Raw genomic sequence first — 17,257 nt, forward strand, 5'->3', positions numbered from 1 at the left:
GATGTGGATTCCTAGAAAAACAAAGTTTCTCCATTTTAAATACTTGTTTTAGAATATTTGAAAACTACAGAAAGCTTAAATATAGCAAAATATAAACTGAGAAAACTAGTGTTTATATTTTGACGTTTCAGTCCAGTCTTTCCCCTTTTCTATTGCTTCTCATTCCTTCAATGCACACACACTTCAAGTTACACAATTGGAATCATACTGTTCATAGTCTTATATCCTACTTTTTCCACTTAACATACCATGAGCATTTTTCCATGTCATTAAGAATGCTTTGAATATGTTCTAGGCCACATAAAATTCCATCCTATTGGTGCACCTGTTTTCTTTTAAGCTAAGACATACGCCATGTTTTCCTGTTATGTTAGACTCTTTTAAAAAATATATTTTTATTTTAGAGAGAGGAGAAGGGAGAAAGAGAGGGAGGGAGGCATGGATGTGAGAAATAGTGACTGGTCGTCTTCGGCAAGCACCCCTGACTGGGGACAGAGCACAGAGCACAAGGCCCAGGTATGTGCCCTGACCAGTAATGGAACTGGCGACCTCTTGGCCAATCAACTGAGCCACACCGGCCAGGGCTGTGCCGGACTCTTAAAAGCCAAGGAAAATACCTTGTGTTGGTCCACCATGATCCTCTTATGAATTGCTGTTTTTTATTCCATGTATAAAATACACCCACGGTGCAAACACTTCTGGACTGTAGATATAATGGGTGGTTAATAAGCATCTAAAGAAAATGCCAGTCAGCTTCTGTCCACTTGACAATGTTAATTAGTCACCCACATCCCCATTACAAATATAGCATCAACAAGTGGCACAAATGCTTTTCTCCAGTTTTGCGACTGCCACAGCTCAGTCTCAGACTTAGAGGGACCCACCCCAAAAAAGTTTCAGTGCAGTTTCACACTTTAGTAACTCCAGAAATATGCAACAAGCTTACAAAAACATCATTTAAAAATTTAAATTTACACTTAGTTTTGTGACTTTGAATAATTTGTAATTCTTTGATTTCAGTCTGTTGAAACAATAGGGCCGTCCATCTTCAGAGAACTGATGAAGTTTTAAAAACAATCTGCTAGAAACTTTGATTCTGACCTGGTTAGGGTTTATGGCTGCAAGTATTATCTGTAACACACACGCAGGATAAATGAATAAATGAGTACTTTAATCCTCAGGAGGGCACTGTGGAACTACTTCTTAGGGTTCCCAGCTGTGGGAAGTTTCTTTTGTTACACAAATTGTTCTGACTGCAAGGCCAGGCCTCCAAGAGATAGATTTTTACATTCATTTAATTTTAAGAAACCATAAGGATCTGTTAAAATGTATAACTGGAATGTGTATATTTACTTTATGAATACTTTCATATTAAACTGAGCAAACTGAAGAATGATTGATTGAGCTTTTTCTACCTGTCAGTTCATACTCAGGTAAGGAAACTCAAGTACATTGGAAAGAGCAACCTGAGACAGGTAAATTTAATTCTGTGATCTCCAGCACCCAGGGTTTTCAGCCCTACCACACTGGCTGTGGTAATAGTAAGACTAAGTAGCCTTTTAAAGCTTTCCTTTCATCTGCTGAGCCCTACCCACTGTTTAAATGGACATTTCTGCTACATACTTTTTCAGGGGAAAACAAAACGAAACGAAAACAGAGTTCAGATAAAATATTATAGGTTTATTTAAAACTTAATTCTCACCTTGCGTATGCAAAATACAAACTCCACAAAATGTTCATTTTACTTTGTAGTTTACAAATATACAAAATAGAAGTTTGCTTAAATTTATATTACATATTTATTAAGGCAAGGAACTATATAGAAAAAAATATTTGTTCTGCTTAAGGCATACTTGGGAATAAACCATTGTACAAATTATTGCACATCTGAAACCACAGTGCATAACAGACTGTCTGCATAAAAAGGTTAAAGTAAACCAGGTCTATTTACCTGACTTAGGTCATACATGTAGATCGGAAGACAAAAATCGATTTCCTTGTCAAAGTATGCAGCAGTGTGAGAACTTTGGCTTCCTCATTTGGTACCTTTAGAACCAAGACTCACCACTCACCAAGCACCAGTTTAGTCTTTTAAAACACATTTTCTGTACCTGAATTTTTACTTCTTCTTCTAATATCATAATAATGGCTTTTAGAAGGCAAAGAGAATAATACAAAGTGATCTTTATAGGTATATTGCGTGGAAACACAATTCAAGGGAATTCTGGTCTTCCCCCCCACCCCCCCGCCCCCAACTCACGGATCTAATTTATACCCTGACATCCACAGCTTCCAGTCACCCCCTTGGCGTTTTGTAAGTCCAGGAATATTCAAGTTGGGTTTAGAATTGGAATGTTAGAAGATCCAGTCACAGACCCCCCCTCTCTGTTCTTTGATTTGTCTTTGGGTTTCCTCCTGTCTCCTGATTATTCGTCCACAAGACTTGCCGGGAACTTGACCATGATTGTAGTGCTTTCCAGCTGGGCTCCTTCCCTCACTGGGAAAAAAATACTGAATTCTCTTCTGGCAGTGTGGGTCACATCCACTGTCTCGGGATTTAAAAGTGCCTCTTCATGTGTAAGGCAAGGTGGTCCGACCTGGAGAATGCCCGGTCGCACTTCTGGCACTGGAAGGGGCGGTGCCCGGTGTGTTTCCGGTAGTGCCTGGTCAGTTCGTCTGAGCGGGCAAACTTCCACCCACAGCCGTCCCAGTCACAGTGGTAAGGTTTCTCACCTGTAACAGGAAAATAAAGCCCTTGAAGCCATCGCTCAAGAACAAACATCCAGGTGACATATTATAGAACGGTACACCTGAAACCTACATAATTTTATTAACCAACATCACCTCCAAAAATTCAATAAAGAATTTCTAAAACAAATAAAATGCCGAAAGGGCTATAGAACCGTATACCATGCTGATACTAGTTGAAAGCAAGCTGGAGTATTTTCAGAACAGGAAAGAAAATACAGGAAAACTCAGAACAAGGGTTAATTATCAGGTATAAAGAGGGATATTACATAATGATAAGGGGGTCAATTATCCAAGAAAATATGGTAATCCAGAATAGATAAGTTCAATGAAACAGAAAGCAGATTAGTGCTTGCTAGGGGCTAGGGGGAGGGAATGAGAGTGACTGCCTTAACTCCTTGGAGGTTGACTTTGGGGGTTTGAAATGTCTTGGAACTAGACAGTTCTAGTTGAACATTATGAATGTACTTAATTCTACTGAATTTCACACTTTAAAAAGGCTAGAATTTCATTTTATGTGAATTCTACCTTAATAATAAAAACAAAATTAAAAAAAAAAACACTAAGAATTGGCCATGTAAAAAAATTGGAGCCTGCTCCCCCAAAACCTGAGCCCAAATATTAAAACCAAGTCCCCAAGTATCCCAGTCTTCCCACTCTGAAAGGATCTAGGAATGTCTTAATACCACGTAAGGCCATGTTGAATGCCAGATCATAAGTGAGAATACATCATGCACATTGTTTTTGCTCCTGTTTTTTAGAGGAGCATTAGAGAGTTGAACCTGGAAAAGCAGATACACCTAGCCTACACTTCTACAGGGCTAACATTGCCATTCCTTTGAATCAAGATATCACAGTGGTAGACATAAAAGTTATGTCTGCTAGTGTGTTTCTTCTTGGTCCAAACTGAGTCATAATTTTCTATTCCACTAAATTGGGTCTGAAAAAGCCACAGGAGGCTACTTTTCCTGTACCCAATTTCTGTTATTTTACTAACAGAAAAAGTCCTGTGCTACACCCACATGACTTTGTGTACCTACTACTTCAACTGATATGGAAATTCTCTGCAGCTGAGGATCCTAAACCAGAATTCTCAGCAATCAGAACCATTAAATACTTGACATTTAATAAAGTCTAACTGTAAGACTAGAACTAAAAAATAGAAAGAGTGAATCGAGAAAGGGATCAGACAATGCAAATGGTCTAGAAAGTTAAAAATGGATTTAAAAAGCCCACCGTGCTTTTCCACAGCAAAGTATAATTTCTTGATTACAAGGGCAGAGCTTTTCTTCAGCTAAGAGAGGCCCACGTTCAGCCTGGAATCTCCCTGCCCTTCAAAGGCCTGACAAAACTGCACATTTAAGCACTGATACCATCCATCAGGCAAAAGGCTCCTGGGCAAAAAAGTCGGCGCCGTTTGCAGCTCTCTCCCGTGATCCAGATGGAAGAGATAGACTGCACCCCACATCCCAAGAGAGGCCCCAAGGAGTAGCCATAGTTGGCGGGTGGGGCTGGATACCAACCCGCCCTCCTCTCCTTTCTGCCCCTTCTGTTCTCCTACCTGTGTGAGTTCGCAGGTGTGCCTTGAGATGAGAACTCTTCGTGTAGGTTTTGCCGCAGCCCGCATAATCGCAAGTGTGAGTGGCTGTTCTTTTCCGGGGCCACGACCTTCTCCCCCTCTTAGGTTTGGGCTCCTCAGGCATGCAGGAGCCGGGTGGCATGAGCTCTAGGGGTGAAGAAGGTGGGGTCAACGTCATCCAGTGGGCCCCAGAGGGCCGGCACACGGAGGGCTCCCCAGCCCGAACTATGAATCCCCGGGACTGACCTTGGTAATGGAGTGGTGGGACCTGCGGCTGCATCTGGTCGGGCAGGAAAGGTGGATAGTTGGGCCCCGGGTGAGGATGGAAGCCTGGGGGAAGCGGCAGAGCAGGATGACAGTCCCTGCTGCTCAGCAGTTCCTCGGCACCCAGGGTCGGGGTAGTCCTGTTGGGGAGCTGCCGCCCCAGAGGGAAATCATGCGCAGGCGGCCGGTGGCCATTGCTGAGAGGAGGTCCGGTGCTCAAGTGGGCCTCCAGGGGCCGACCGACGGTGCACGAGGAGACGGCCTCCTGCTTGATTTTAGGGCACATGCGCGGGGGCCCGCCGCTGTAGGGCGCCACCACCACCGGGTGGCTGCCGTTCGGGCTGCCTTTGCTAACACTGATGACCGACGGGCTGCCGTACTCACTGCCAGGGGCACTCAACGACGCCTTCAGCACAAACTTGCCCATTAGCCCGCCACCTGGCGGCGGCGGCGGCTGCTGCTGCTGCTGCTGTTGCGGCGGAATGTACACTGGGTCCAATTCGGGCCGAAGGAGTTCGGCCACGAAGCCGCCCGAGGGGCTGACGTCGTTGATGTCCGCCAGGTTGAAAGGAGCTGTGGGAGGGGGCGCAGACTCCCTGCCATAGAGGAGGCCGCCACTCGTGCTGCCGGGTGCCACACCCGGTTCGGCCCGGATCGGATAGCTGAAGCTGCAGGTGGAGGGCGCACTGACAGGACCGCTGCTCGATGGGGAGGACGAGGATGAGGCTGATGCCGATGAGGACACGGTGGCGCCCCCTGACTCCTGATGGGACAACGAGTTGGAGAGGATAAAGTCCAGGTCCAGGAGATCGTTGAACTCCTCCGTCTCTCTCCGGGGTAGGAGTGCCGGATTGCTGCCGCCACAAGCTACCCCGCCACTCTCCAGGTCGGTGGCAACGGTCGCAGCCGCCAGGTCGTACGGGCGGCCGGGAAGCAGAGGAGGAAGTCGCTTCATGTGGGAGAGCTCCTCCCGCCAGCGCTGCGGGGACAGGGCGAGAGAGAGACCATCAGTGGTATTCTCCAGCTGCTACCCGACATACTGGCTGGCCAGGCGCACCTACACTGCCAAGGCATGGGGAATGGGCAGGCAGCGCCCAGAACTCCAGAGCCAGTGCTCCAATCTCGGCCCACACTCGGGTCCGAGGAGAGGCGGTGCGTCTGTTAGGAGAGTGATATGTTGTGTCTGCCCGATTGCGTGTGAGCGAGCGCCTCGGCTCGCCAGCCTGGGTCCCTCCCCCGCCAGATCCTGGGACGCTCCCGCCGTCCCCGGAATTGGGACAACGAGGCTCTCCCGGTGTGCCCTCGCCACGGGGACGCCTACGCGCCAAGCTCTCTCAGACCGGCCCTGTGGCCCGCGCGCCTGCCCTACTACCTGCGTGATAGGGGACGTTTGTGGACCCGGCGTGCGCCCCCGGCGGCTCCGCAGTGTCCAGACCACACGCATGTACAGCTGAGCCAAGAGCGCAGAAGCCATCCCGAGAAAACTGCGGAGCCCTGTGCACTCTTTCCCCTGTCCCTAGGGTTCTCGGTGACTCCAGGGCTCCGCCCATCCCCACCCTACCCACAGAAGCCCACCGGACGTTCCCCACGACCCAGGGCAACACTCACGTTATTCGGGGCACCTGCTGGACGCAGTGTCTTCTCCCTTCCCGCCGGGCCAGACGCGAACGTGGAGAAGGACGGGAGCAGCGCGTCGCTGACAGCCATGTCAGACTCGCCAGGTGGCTGCCTGTGGGCCGGGTGGGGCGCAAAGGAAGGCAGGAGTCAGGGACCCACTCTCGATCGCCATTCTGGTGTGTCTAACCAGCCCTCACGCCTCCCTTCGCCCTGCGTTGCACCTACCTCATTAATGTAGGGGTACCCGAACCCCAAAGTCAACAAAGAGGAAAAAAACGATGAAGCCAAAACCAAAACCTCAAATTGCCCGAGATCCTTCTTCTTTGGATTAAATATAAATGGGAGATGTCTTTTTTAAAAAAAGTTCCTTTGTATACAAAAGTTCTTATAAAAGTCGTAAATTCTTATAAAAATAAGACACTCAGCAAGGCGAGTAAGTAGGTCCGGTGGCCGGGCTGCTGTCTTCGATTCAGGAGCGTCCCCCACCGCTGTCGCGGTCGCCGCGGCTGTCGCCGTGAGAGCTGGGGCTGTGGCCGGGGTGGCGGGCGGGCGGCGCCGCCAGGTGAGACTGGCCGCGGTGGCGCGGATCTGAGGACTGGGCGGCGGCACAGGGCGCAGAGTCCGGGGGGCTGAACGAGGCGCGCGCGTCCATGGGCGCTGGCCGCAGGCGGGTGGGTGGGTGGGGGGCCGGAGGGGCGGGGAGGGGCACTTGGCGGCTCCCGGTGCCGCCGCCGCCGCCCGCCACCGCCTCTGCTCCCCGCGCGCCCGCAGCGGCGGTCGTTCTCTCGGGCAGGGGAACTGCCGGCAGCCGACGCGCACTCCTTACTTATAACTTTGGCTCCGACCCTTCCCCCCGCCTCCTACCGGCTGTTCGCTGCGGCGCGCCTCTAGGCCCCGCCCCTCCCTTTCTTTTCCCCTCCCTCCCAGCCCCCCTCGCGTTGCCTTGACAGCTAAATAAACAAACTCGGCGCACGTGGGGGCGGGGGGAGGGAGGGACACTGGAGGGGAAGGAGGGGCGCGGGCGGGGCCCAGTCCCGCGGTGACGCCAGCCCGGCAGCTGGCGGGCGGGAGCCGCGCTGACGCCGGCGGCGGCGGTGACGGCGGCGGTCCTGGCGCGGGGCTCCGTGTACCCGGCGCAGGTCCGGTCCCGGTGCAGCCAGGGTAGTTACTAGGTTCGAAGGCCGGGCCTGAGAAGGCCGGTGGGGCAGGGGGGATGGTTAACGCACTCGCCGCTGTATGCGCACTAGAGAAAAGCGCGATTATTCGCGTGACTCATGCAGCCCTCCGTCCCTCCCTTACGCACGCAGGAGCCGGGCGCTGGTCCCCAGCGCCAATGCGGGCGCTTGGCCTGGCCTCGTAAGGTTCTTCGCGGGCTCTTCTGGGGGGTGAGGGAGAGGGTATCGAGAGGAGGCGGGTGCCCAGCACGGTGTAACGAAGACTGGAAACTTGAGAAAACTGGACTGGGGACGGGGGCGGCTTGTTCCGCGCCTGGGAAGGGCGTGAAGAGACCCGCATGGGGAAAGGAGTAAAGGTTTTGACATTTAAAGGGGCGAGGAAGCGAGTGAAAGGGTTCAAGATTTACGGGTGGGGGTGGGGCGCGGGCCACAGGGGCTGTGAGGCTCGGGGACTGACACCTTTCAACCAGGGAATTTCAAGCATTTTACAAGCCACGCACTCTCCTTTCCACTTTATAGATGAGCAAACTGACTCATAAAGAGGTGAAATGGCGAGATAAAGGTCAAACGGCAACTCGCTCCCCTGGCTGAGGCTCCGAACGGTCAACCTCACTGAAAGGGACTTAGCCAGGAAGTGGAGCGATGCAGTAGGACCCCGGTTCTCGAATGGGGCACACCGAGCTGGCGGCTGCGGTCTCTGTCCACCGGGAAGTGAAGAGGAAACGGCGATCGTTATTTCAAGTGTTACAACTCTGCCTCCCCACCCCCACTCCCCGTCTAGTTTGTGATCAGTAATTTTCCAGCCAGGAAATGTTTTCGCCCAATGTCTTCTCTGCAAACAGTGCCTTTTTTTTAAAACGTGAGTGCGGTGTTCGGTATCGCTTGCTAAACGTCCGCCTGCGAGGTGTTTAGTTTGGATTCAGGCGTACCGAGAGCTCCGCCCGCTCTTCGCACCGATATCCCTAGCTAGTAAATGCTGAAGCTCCCGCCGGGTGTCAGCCCAGGGCGGGGAGGGAGGCGAGGGTCTTGGAAAAAGGTCCAAGCTCCAGCCCTGGGCAGAGTGTGACTCACCTTCTTTGAGGTCTACCTGCTTAGTACTTTAAGTTGTCACCTGATTGAGTCGTGAGATTACGGTACCTATTAGGTTTCCTAAGAATATTTGTTACCCCAGATTTTTCCACTTCTTACCGACCACAGAAGCATTCTTGGAATGCATCTCTCTTCGTATGAATTCACGCCCACCCTACCAACGCTAGGCCGGGGAATTGGACTCCCTTATAGATGACTTCCATCCTTAAACTCGACGTGAGCCAACGGCTGTGAAGGTCCGCAGCTGGGGGAGGGGGGGCGTGCTTTGGCAAGAAAACCATGATTCTCCCTCCCTTGGCCTAGAGGGGTTCCACCCCGCTCCATAGGAGCAGGCCAGTTACTTTAACTCCGAAGATAATGCTCTTTTCAAAAACAAGGATCAAGAAAGGAAAACACCTGTTAACCTCCCTCCCCCTCCCGGCACCCCCCCCCCCACACACACACACATACAGACACTTTCTTTGTGATGCCAAAAAAATGTTTTGGGATGCTAGGACTTGAGGATTACTTGGAAAAGTTATCCACTTTTCCATTAAGGCCAGGGTTCCTAAACCTCAGTGAAGTTGGATGAGCCCTTGATTGGCAGCCATCACCCTCAGAATATAAACATGTAGGTCAGGATTTGGAGTTTCCAACTTAGGTAGCCAGTGCATGAGGTGTTTTTCTGCTTTGTTTTCATTTTTCTAAGGCAGTAACCCTTGCCCTTTAACAAAAGTCACCACCACAATGAAACACAATATTAGATGAATTGGAAAGCTGCTATTATTATGTCATATAATCAAGACAAGATTCCGAAACTCAATTTAAAAAGATGAACTTGGGTTTCCCAATAGGTCTGCTAGAGGAAGAAAGCCAGTGCTGCTTTGTGGCAGGCAACTAACTATCTGCTTGTTCCTCTGATTGCATCACAGAGGGAAATCTCTATATTTGCCGCAGATTTCTAAAAGAGGTACAGAGCTGCAAGTTCACAAATCATCTTTCCCCCCGGGTGCCTGCTGTGGCAACAGGGCTATGACCCTCCCTCTTTTCAGAACAGGTAGGTCCAGAAGAGTTAAATCCCTGCCCTATATAATTTATAAACATGAGGATGAGTAAACCTTTGATGACTAAATTGTACTCTAAAATAATAATAACAGAAGACACCCTTTAAAGAAGAATTAAATACTTACTGGTGACTTTATTTCAGCAAACTGATATTACAAGTTTTGTGGTATGGAAGTTAATTATTAACGTCCTTGGAGTTATAGATTTTTTTTTCCAGTACAAACGGCATTTGTTGGCATAAGACGTGATGGAAACCATTAGTGCTGAGGGATTACTATGGAGCCGTGGAGGGGTGTGATAGATGGAGAAGGCTGCATGAAGGTTTCAGTAAGGGACTCTGCACCCAGAACTGGGAACTATCCGGGCACCTGGCTGCAGGGGACTTAGGAAGGGCTGCTTTTATTTTATTCTCCTTTTTTTTTTTTTAATGTGTGTGTGCATTTTTAGAAGAGCTGCCTTTAAAGAGGGGAAAACAAGAGACATTTTTACATATACAAATTGTTTTGAAATGAAATACCTACTGATGAATAAACAACTGTGAGAGGGGCTTTCACGAGGTAGCAAAACTTCTCTCACCTCCACTTGCATCTCTTGTAAACTCCAGCCCCTTTTTAACCTCAGTCTTGTGTAGAGGTTAAGAAAGGGGGCATTAGCACTAGATTTCCTGGGTTTGTGTTCTGGCTCTGCTGCTTTCTACCTGGGCAGGTTACCTAATCTCGATTTTCCTGTTTCTTCTTCTATAAAATGGAGGATATTAATAGTACCTACTTCTTTTTTTTTTCCTTTTTATATTTTACTTATAAGTTTTCATTTATTTCACTTTTATAAACTTTATTTTTTAAGTATAGCTTTTTAAGTATAGTGTATTGATTATGCTATTACAGTTTTCCCAATTTTCCCCCCTTTATCCCCCCTCCACCCTGTACCCCCCAACTCTCCAGCATTCCCCTGCCCTTGGTTCATGTCCATGGGTTGTACATATAAGTCCTTTGAGTTCTGTTTCCTATACCATTCTTAACGTCTCCCAGTATATTTTATGCTTACCAATTATGCTTCTTATTCCTTGTACCTTTCCCCTCATTCCTTGCTTCACCCTCCCCACTGAAAACCCTCCATGTGATGTCCATTTCTCTGATTCTGTTCCTGTTCTAGTTGTTTGCTTAGTTTTTGTTTTCATTGTTTTCACTTTTTTTTAGGTTCAGTTGTTGAGAGTTGTGAATTTGTTGTCATTTTACTGTTCATATTTTTTGATCTTCTTCAGTTTCTTATATAAGTCCCTTTAACATTTCATATAGTAAGGGCTTGGTGATGATGAACTCTTCTAACCTGACCTTATCTGGGAAGCACTTTATCTGCCCTTCCATTCTAAATGAAAGCTTTGCTGGATAGAGTAATTTTGGATGTAGGTCCTTGTCTTTCATGACTTGGAATACTTCTTTCCAGCCCCTTTTTGCCTGCAAGGTTTCTTTTGAGAAATCACCTGACAGTCTTCTGGGAACTCCTTTGTAGGTAATTTTCCTCCTTTCCTCTTGTTGCTTTTAGTATTCTCTCCTTATCTTTAATCTTGGATAACTTAGTGATGATGTGCCTTGGTGTGTTGCTCTTTGGGTCCAACTTCTTTGGGACTCTCTGGGCTTCCTGAACTTCCTGGAAGTCTATTTCCTTGGCCAGATTGTGGAAGTTTTCCTTCATTATTTGTTCAAATACGTTTTCAATATCTTGCTCTTGTTCTTCTCCTTCTGGCACCCCTATAATTCGGACATTGGAACGTTTCAGGTTGTCCCAGAGGTTTGTAAGTCTCTCTTCACTTTTTTGAATTCTCGTTTCTTCATTCTGTTCCAGTTGGATGTTTATTTCTTCCTTTTGTTCCAAATTGTTGTTTTGCGTCCTGGTTTCCTTCCTGTCACTGTTGGTTCCCTGAATATTTTGCTTTATTTCACTCTGGGTATCCTTTATTTGTTCTTTCATTTTTTCAACTAAGCTCAATCAGATCTGTGAGCATTTTCATTCTAGGGCTTTGAACTCTCCATCAGATAGGTTGGCTCTCTCCTCATCACTTAGCTCTCTTTCTGGAGTTTTGCTCTGTTCTTTCATTTGGGCCATATTTCTTTGTCTCTGCAGACCTGTTAAGTGGTGAGGGGGCAGGGCCTTAGGTATTCACCAGGGCAGGGCCACCCTCTTTGCTGCACTGTCTCAATAGTACCTACTTCTTAAAGTGATGAGGATTATAGTTGGGATCCCCCAAGTAAAGTGTTTAGCACAGGGCATGACAGTCAATACAGGATACGTATTATTATCACCAGTATTTTCCAGGGGACCATAAGCTTCATGAGGATAGCAGCTATTTTATTCACTGCCATATCCCCAAGTCCTAGTACAGAGCCTGTCCAGCCAAAAGTAATGCTCTGTGAGTGTTTGTTGAATGAATAATGTACTTTTACTTTTTGAGCAGTCTATTAGCAGGAAGCCTGACTTTCCTTTCAGCCCTCATTAATCCTCATATTTTTCAGGAACCTCAGTTCGCCCAGACTGTTGTTGTAATTTTCCCCACATTATTTTATACCTCTTCCCCAGCTTCCCAAGCTAGAAACCTAGATTTCCCTTGATTCCTCCCTCATTTTCTTTGATCTGGGCACCCAGGCATCCTTGGAGTTCAACAGTTTTCATCCCTAAATATCTCTACTCTCTTTTTTTGTAGTACAAGTTAGGCTGCCTTGTTTCAAGCACTCCTCACTTAGAGCTTTTAGTTATTGCTGTAACCTCCAAACTGTTGTCTTCCTCCCCCTCCTCCCTAAGAATCCCACTGGAATTTCCCTACTAGATCCAATCCACTTTGCTCACAAATCACCAAGGTTCACTTCTGCTCACTTCCTCCCTACAGGCAACCCTTAGCCTGAGGGAGCAAGACCCAGATCTCTTCCTACTCTGGCTCTCCACAAACTTTATGGGATCATCTCTAGAGACGGACCCCACCCTCCCTAAACTTTAACTGGATGACTCTTCTCTCGAGTCTCTGAATACGCGATGTGTGTTTTCACTGGCTGTTTTCACTGTCTGAAATGCTTCTTCTCCCCTCGGGAGCCCTCTAAATTGCCCCTTGGCCTGTTAGTTCCATCCAGGTTGGTCCTGTTTCCCCTGAGCTTTCATAAAGCTGTGTGGTGACTCCACTATGCCATTTGCCCAGTGGGCTGCTATAACCTGGGAACTTGCTTGTGGCTTGTGTTCCACTGTAGCATCTTCAGAATAAACGCCCAGTACACATTCATTGTAGAGTGAAGGGAGTGAGCAGAACTGCCTGGACGAAACGACTCATCGGGGGAGCCCTGCTTGTCCATAACACTTCTCTCTGGTTGGGAGTTCACTGGCTTGGTACTGTTTTTCATCCCTTTTCTTCCTCCGTCCGATGCGTTTCCTTCTTCGAAAAGCTCTATGAGCGAGACTGAAGGTAAAAGTGCTTTGTAACTCTGCCTCACAGAGCAGTTGGACAGAAAGCGAGAGAACAGCCTGGGCAAGGCATTGTAATGAAACCGAGTAGAAAACACAAACAAAAATAACCCAAAGCCAAACTAAAGCAGAATGGAGAACGAGTCAACTCTTTTCTGTAGCCAAATCCATTGCCTTTCAAAACCCAAACATTGGGTACTGAAGTTTTTAGAGCAGAAAATGAATCACAGACATTTGAAAATCAATTCTCAAAAATGAAATCTTTTTTATGAACCTTTAGGTTTGATCACTATCTTCTTAGCTTCCCCAGTTTAGGCCTAATATATTATTCAAGCCATTTAAAAATACGTTATAAACTTAATGGGATTATCTTAAAGGCTTCTGAACTGTTCCAACAGTATTGTGTTAAATTCAACTTTCCCCTGTTCTCAACTTGTTCTGAGATGTTAAGAAGATTAAAAAAACCCCAAAAACCCCTGGCTGGCGTAGCTGAGTGGATTGAGCACGGGCTGCGAACCAAAGTGTTGCAGGTTCGATTCCCAGTCAGGTCACATGCCTGGGTTGCAAGCCATAACCCCCAGCAACCGTACTTTGATGTTTCTCTCTCTCTCTATCTCCCTCCCTTCCCTCTCTAAAAATAAATAAATAAAATCTTAAAAACAAACAAACCCCCCCCCCAAAATCCAAAAAAAAATAACAACAAAACCCCTCTTCTCAGGTTGTTTATTTTTAAATGCAACAGAGTACATAGTAATATCTTTTAAGAATAAGATATATAATAGTGATAGTTATCTTAAAGAAATTAGGGTCTAGTATTTACCATCTTTATCTAGGATGTTTTTTTTTTTTTTCCTTTTTCTGTGATTGTTTTTAAGGCCACAAGAAGAATACTCGGTACTGTGTGCATTTGAAAATAAATACAGCATTAAAAAGTAAGTGACCTAGCAAAGAAGGCAAATCCGCAGACAAAACCTGTTGCTAGAATTTTCTCCTTGATTTTCCTGGCCTTAGGAAACTCTCCAGGAGAACTAGCATTGAAAGGAAAGCCAGGACATTATACTCCCACAGATTCTATTTTTTTAATTTAGCATCCTCTATCCCTCAGATTCTTAGACCAGGCCAGCGTTGCCTTCCTGAGAAAAACTGTTCCTTGGATGTAGTCAGAGTGGAGGCGACATTTTCGCACTATGGAAAGTGTAGGGATTTTGAGGTTTGAAAATGAATGCTTCACACCCTGAGAAATGCAAACAAGAAACAAACAATTCTGTGTTTAATTTTCTTCTCAGTTTGTGGGCAGGACAAGAGGATAGGGTATTTTTTTGCCAGTTTGACATTATATACTTTGAGCCAGGAAAATGATTAAAAAAATAATAACAATGTATTTGATTACCCTGCAGTTGACTCCTTCACAAACATTGTGTTTCTGAATCAATTTGAACGTACAGGCTGGTGGGGAGAGTGCTGGGAGGGATGGCCAGTGTTGGGAAAGAAAAGCCAAAATAAATTTCAGGCAGCGCTCAAATACCTCATACTGTGCTTGATGCATTTTTTAAAGTTGATAAATCTAAACATAGTTCTTATATCAATGGATGATCAGAAGCTTCTTAGAAGAGGAAGCCCTGAAATAGTTTCCTAATCTCACTGGAATTCCTAGCATTATAGTAGAGATTCAGGAAGATAGTACAGTCAAAGACTGTACTCAGCCTCTATCTGCAGTTACTGATGAATTTTTCTGGTTGCTACTTTCACCCAGCAGAGCTCTCGGGATGAAGCATTTATGAGAAACACTGAGCTATTGAATTTCAGTGTTCTGTATTTCATTCAGCAGACTCGGTTTTCCATAAAAATAGAAACTCATTTTGGGTTCTTCGAAGACAAGACACTATCTTTGAGCTGAGTGCTGAGTAGAATGCCATTGTCTGAGTTTAATTCTTCGTGCCCTCTAACTGTACCTCAGTGAAGGAGGGGTGCTGTCAGAGTTCACGGGCTCTGGGGGATGAAGGAATGACTTGGAACGAGCAGTGCAGGGACTGGGGGAGGTGGCTGAGACTGCCACCCCAAAATTTGCATTCCAGGCCCTCTGCAAGTTATGCCATCTAGCTGCCCTTCACTGTCCTTGTCTGTGAAATGGGGCTATGAAGGCACCCGCCTCACAAACCCGTTGTGAGGATTAGGTGAGATAATGGACGTGAAAGCTGCTGTTGTTAGTTTCTCTCCTCTAGCAACGAAACCTGCCAAGGTTGTCCCGGTTTGATAAACTGGAAGTGTTCCAAATATTGGGAGATGATGCAATATCTTGATCTGAAGACTAAAATACTTTTTCAGTGTTTTCTTTTCCCCTTAATACCCCAGAGTCCCTGCAGATGCAACAACTAAGAACCAGGTTCACCTAAAACCTCACAGGGATACTTTAAAGTGGGGCCGGGTATAACCTGACATGGGACTCACACTTCCTGGTTTTGTGCCATTGACTTACAAAGGCTTTTTTTTTTTTTTAGGTTGTGTCAAGTCTAGGAAAACATACGATCCTTCATGAGCCAGTCAAGAGTTAGGTTGGACAGGGGGGCACTTCAAAGTCAAGTTTACCATTGAAGAATTATATGCTGGTTGACAACGTTGGCCCAGTTCTAACCTTGTCTTTCCTGGAAGAGCCCTGGAAGGATCTGCTGTGTTCTCCCTTTAGGAATCTGAGGAAGCGTGGACATTTGAATTAATAATTAATGCCACGATTATCAGACAGTAAGCTAAATAGTTTGCTAAGCACTGTATATCCACGAAGTCATTTCCCCTCCGTGGTTGGTGCTGCCAATTCTTGTTGCCCTAGAATGCAGGCTTCCAGGGGCGAAGACCCTGCCTGCCTTACTCTCATTCCAGAACGTAGTGTGGTCTGCCAGTCTGTAACAGGTGTGTGATACATCTTTGTATAATAAGTGGACCCTATGTTCGTTACAGTTAAAAACTACAGTGTCGAGTGGTTGGCAGGCTAATGGCTGTGCAGCAAAGTAAGCAAGGGAGCCCACACAGGGGAGGAGGTATCAGCACGCCACACGCAGCCTGCTTTTCAGTTTTCTGTGTTTGCTCCCGTCAGCTCTGCGAGGCTTCCCTGCCTCCAGAGTCCTTCCGTCACATTCTCCAGAGAGTAAATCTCTGAGCTTCTGCCCACGTTGAGGGGAAGAGTAGTTCCCCAGATGCCCCAGGCTGGGGCAGAATCTTGGTGCCTAACTGCTTAGATGGATGGATTTTCCTACTGCTGCTTATATAGGCTTTCAATCAATAATCCTGTTTTCATTCCCACATGTACCTTCCTTACTGAGGAAGGTGGTGTCTCTACTTCCCAAGACTTCCAAGGACCCTGCACTTTAAAGTCAGCTGCTTCATTTTCCACTTCCTCTGACCTGAGTTTATGCACAGTCTGCTCATCTGCTTCCCAGCTCCACTCTCTGTCCTGGTCAGTTTTGTCTTTTCAAATTCTTTACTGTCACTTGAATAAAGTTTCAGAAGGAGCATCAGAAAACGCATTTGTGCCCTGGCTGGACAGCTCATTTGATTAGAGGATCATCTTGATATGCCAAGGTTGTAAGTTTGATCTCCAGTCAGGGCACATACAAGAAGAAACCAACGAACTCATAAACAAGTGGAACAGCAAATTGACGTTTCTCTTTCATTCTCTCTCTCTCCCCCCTTCCTCTCTCTCTAAAATCAATCAGTAAAAAAAAACTAAAACACATTGTTTAATACAACATGGTCTTGCCAAAATCCAGTGTTCCTTTTATTTAACTTTTTATAAAGTTAATTTTATTCTGATTTCAAAAATTAATACCTGCTTATTTTAACAAATCAATCAACAAATGTGTGTTTCAAGTAAAATAATAATCCAGGCCTTGCCAGTCCAGGTAGGACTATGGTTAACATTTTGGTGCATAAATTTTCAGAATTTTTATGCATATATAAAAATATTAAAATTTGTTTCTAAAACACCAATTATCATTTGCACAGTTTTATAAACGTGCTTTCATCTTTACTCAGCCATGTACCACAGACATCTATTCATGTTAATACATGAATATACCTTATATATTTAAACATTATAGTATTTTCTGTTGGTATTTAATCAATCTCCTTTTGATGGACACTTAGACTGTTTCTAATTTTTCACTGTTACAAAATTTCCATGTGTACCCTTAGGCACTGGTCAACATTATCAACCATTAACAAATTATTACGTAAAAAACTTGCATTCCCATCAGCAAAGTATGAAGATATTGGTTTCCTTATATGCTGCCCAGTGCTGAGGATT

The 17,257-nt window shown here is 46.3% G+C and overlaps 1 protein-coding gene across 2 annotated transcripts; it reads right to left on the reverse strand.

The window, feature by feature from the left end:
• Window positions 1-1,659: 1,659 nt before the first annotated feature.
• On the reverse strand, window positions 1,660-6,891 carry KLF4 (Kruppel like factor 4). 2 transcript variants are annotated; one of them, XM_045840887.1, is made up of 5 exons: window positions 6,434-6,889; window positions 6,200-6,320; window positions 4,574-5,570; window positions 4,310-4,474; window positions 1,660-2,733 (listed from the first exon to the last, which is right to left on the reverse strand). In XM_045840887.1, exons 1-5 carry the CDS (start codon window positions 6,436-6,438, stop codon window positions 2,558-2,560), a joined length of 1,464 nt encoding a protein of 487 aa, XP_045696843.1. In that variant the 5' UTR covers window positions 6,439-6,889; the 3' UTR covers window positions 1,660-2,557. The 2 variants fall into 2 exon arrangements, with proteins under 2 accessions (XP_045696843.1, XP_045696842.1); XM_045840886.1 differs by having other exon boundaries at window positions 4,310-5,570; window positions 6,434-6,891.
• Window positions 6,892-17,257: the final 10,366 nt, after the last annotated feature.

This window comes from Phyllostomus hastatus, unplaced genomic scaffold, assembly GCF_019186645.2.
Source record: "Phyllostomus hastatus isolate PE091 unplaced genomic scaffold, TTU_PhHast_1.1 phas_contig_34, whole genome shotgun sequence".
NCBI classification, from domain to species: Eukaryota; Metazoa; Chordata; class Mammalia; order Chiroptera; family Phyllostomidae; genus Phyllostomus; species Phyllostomus hastatus.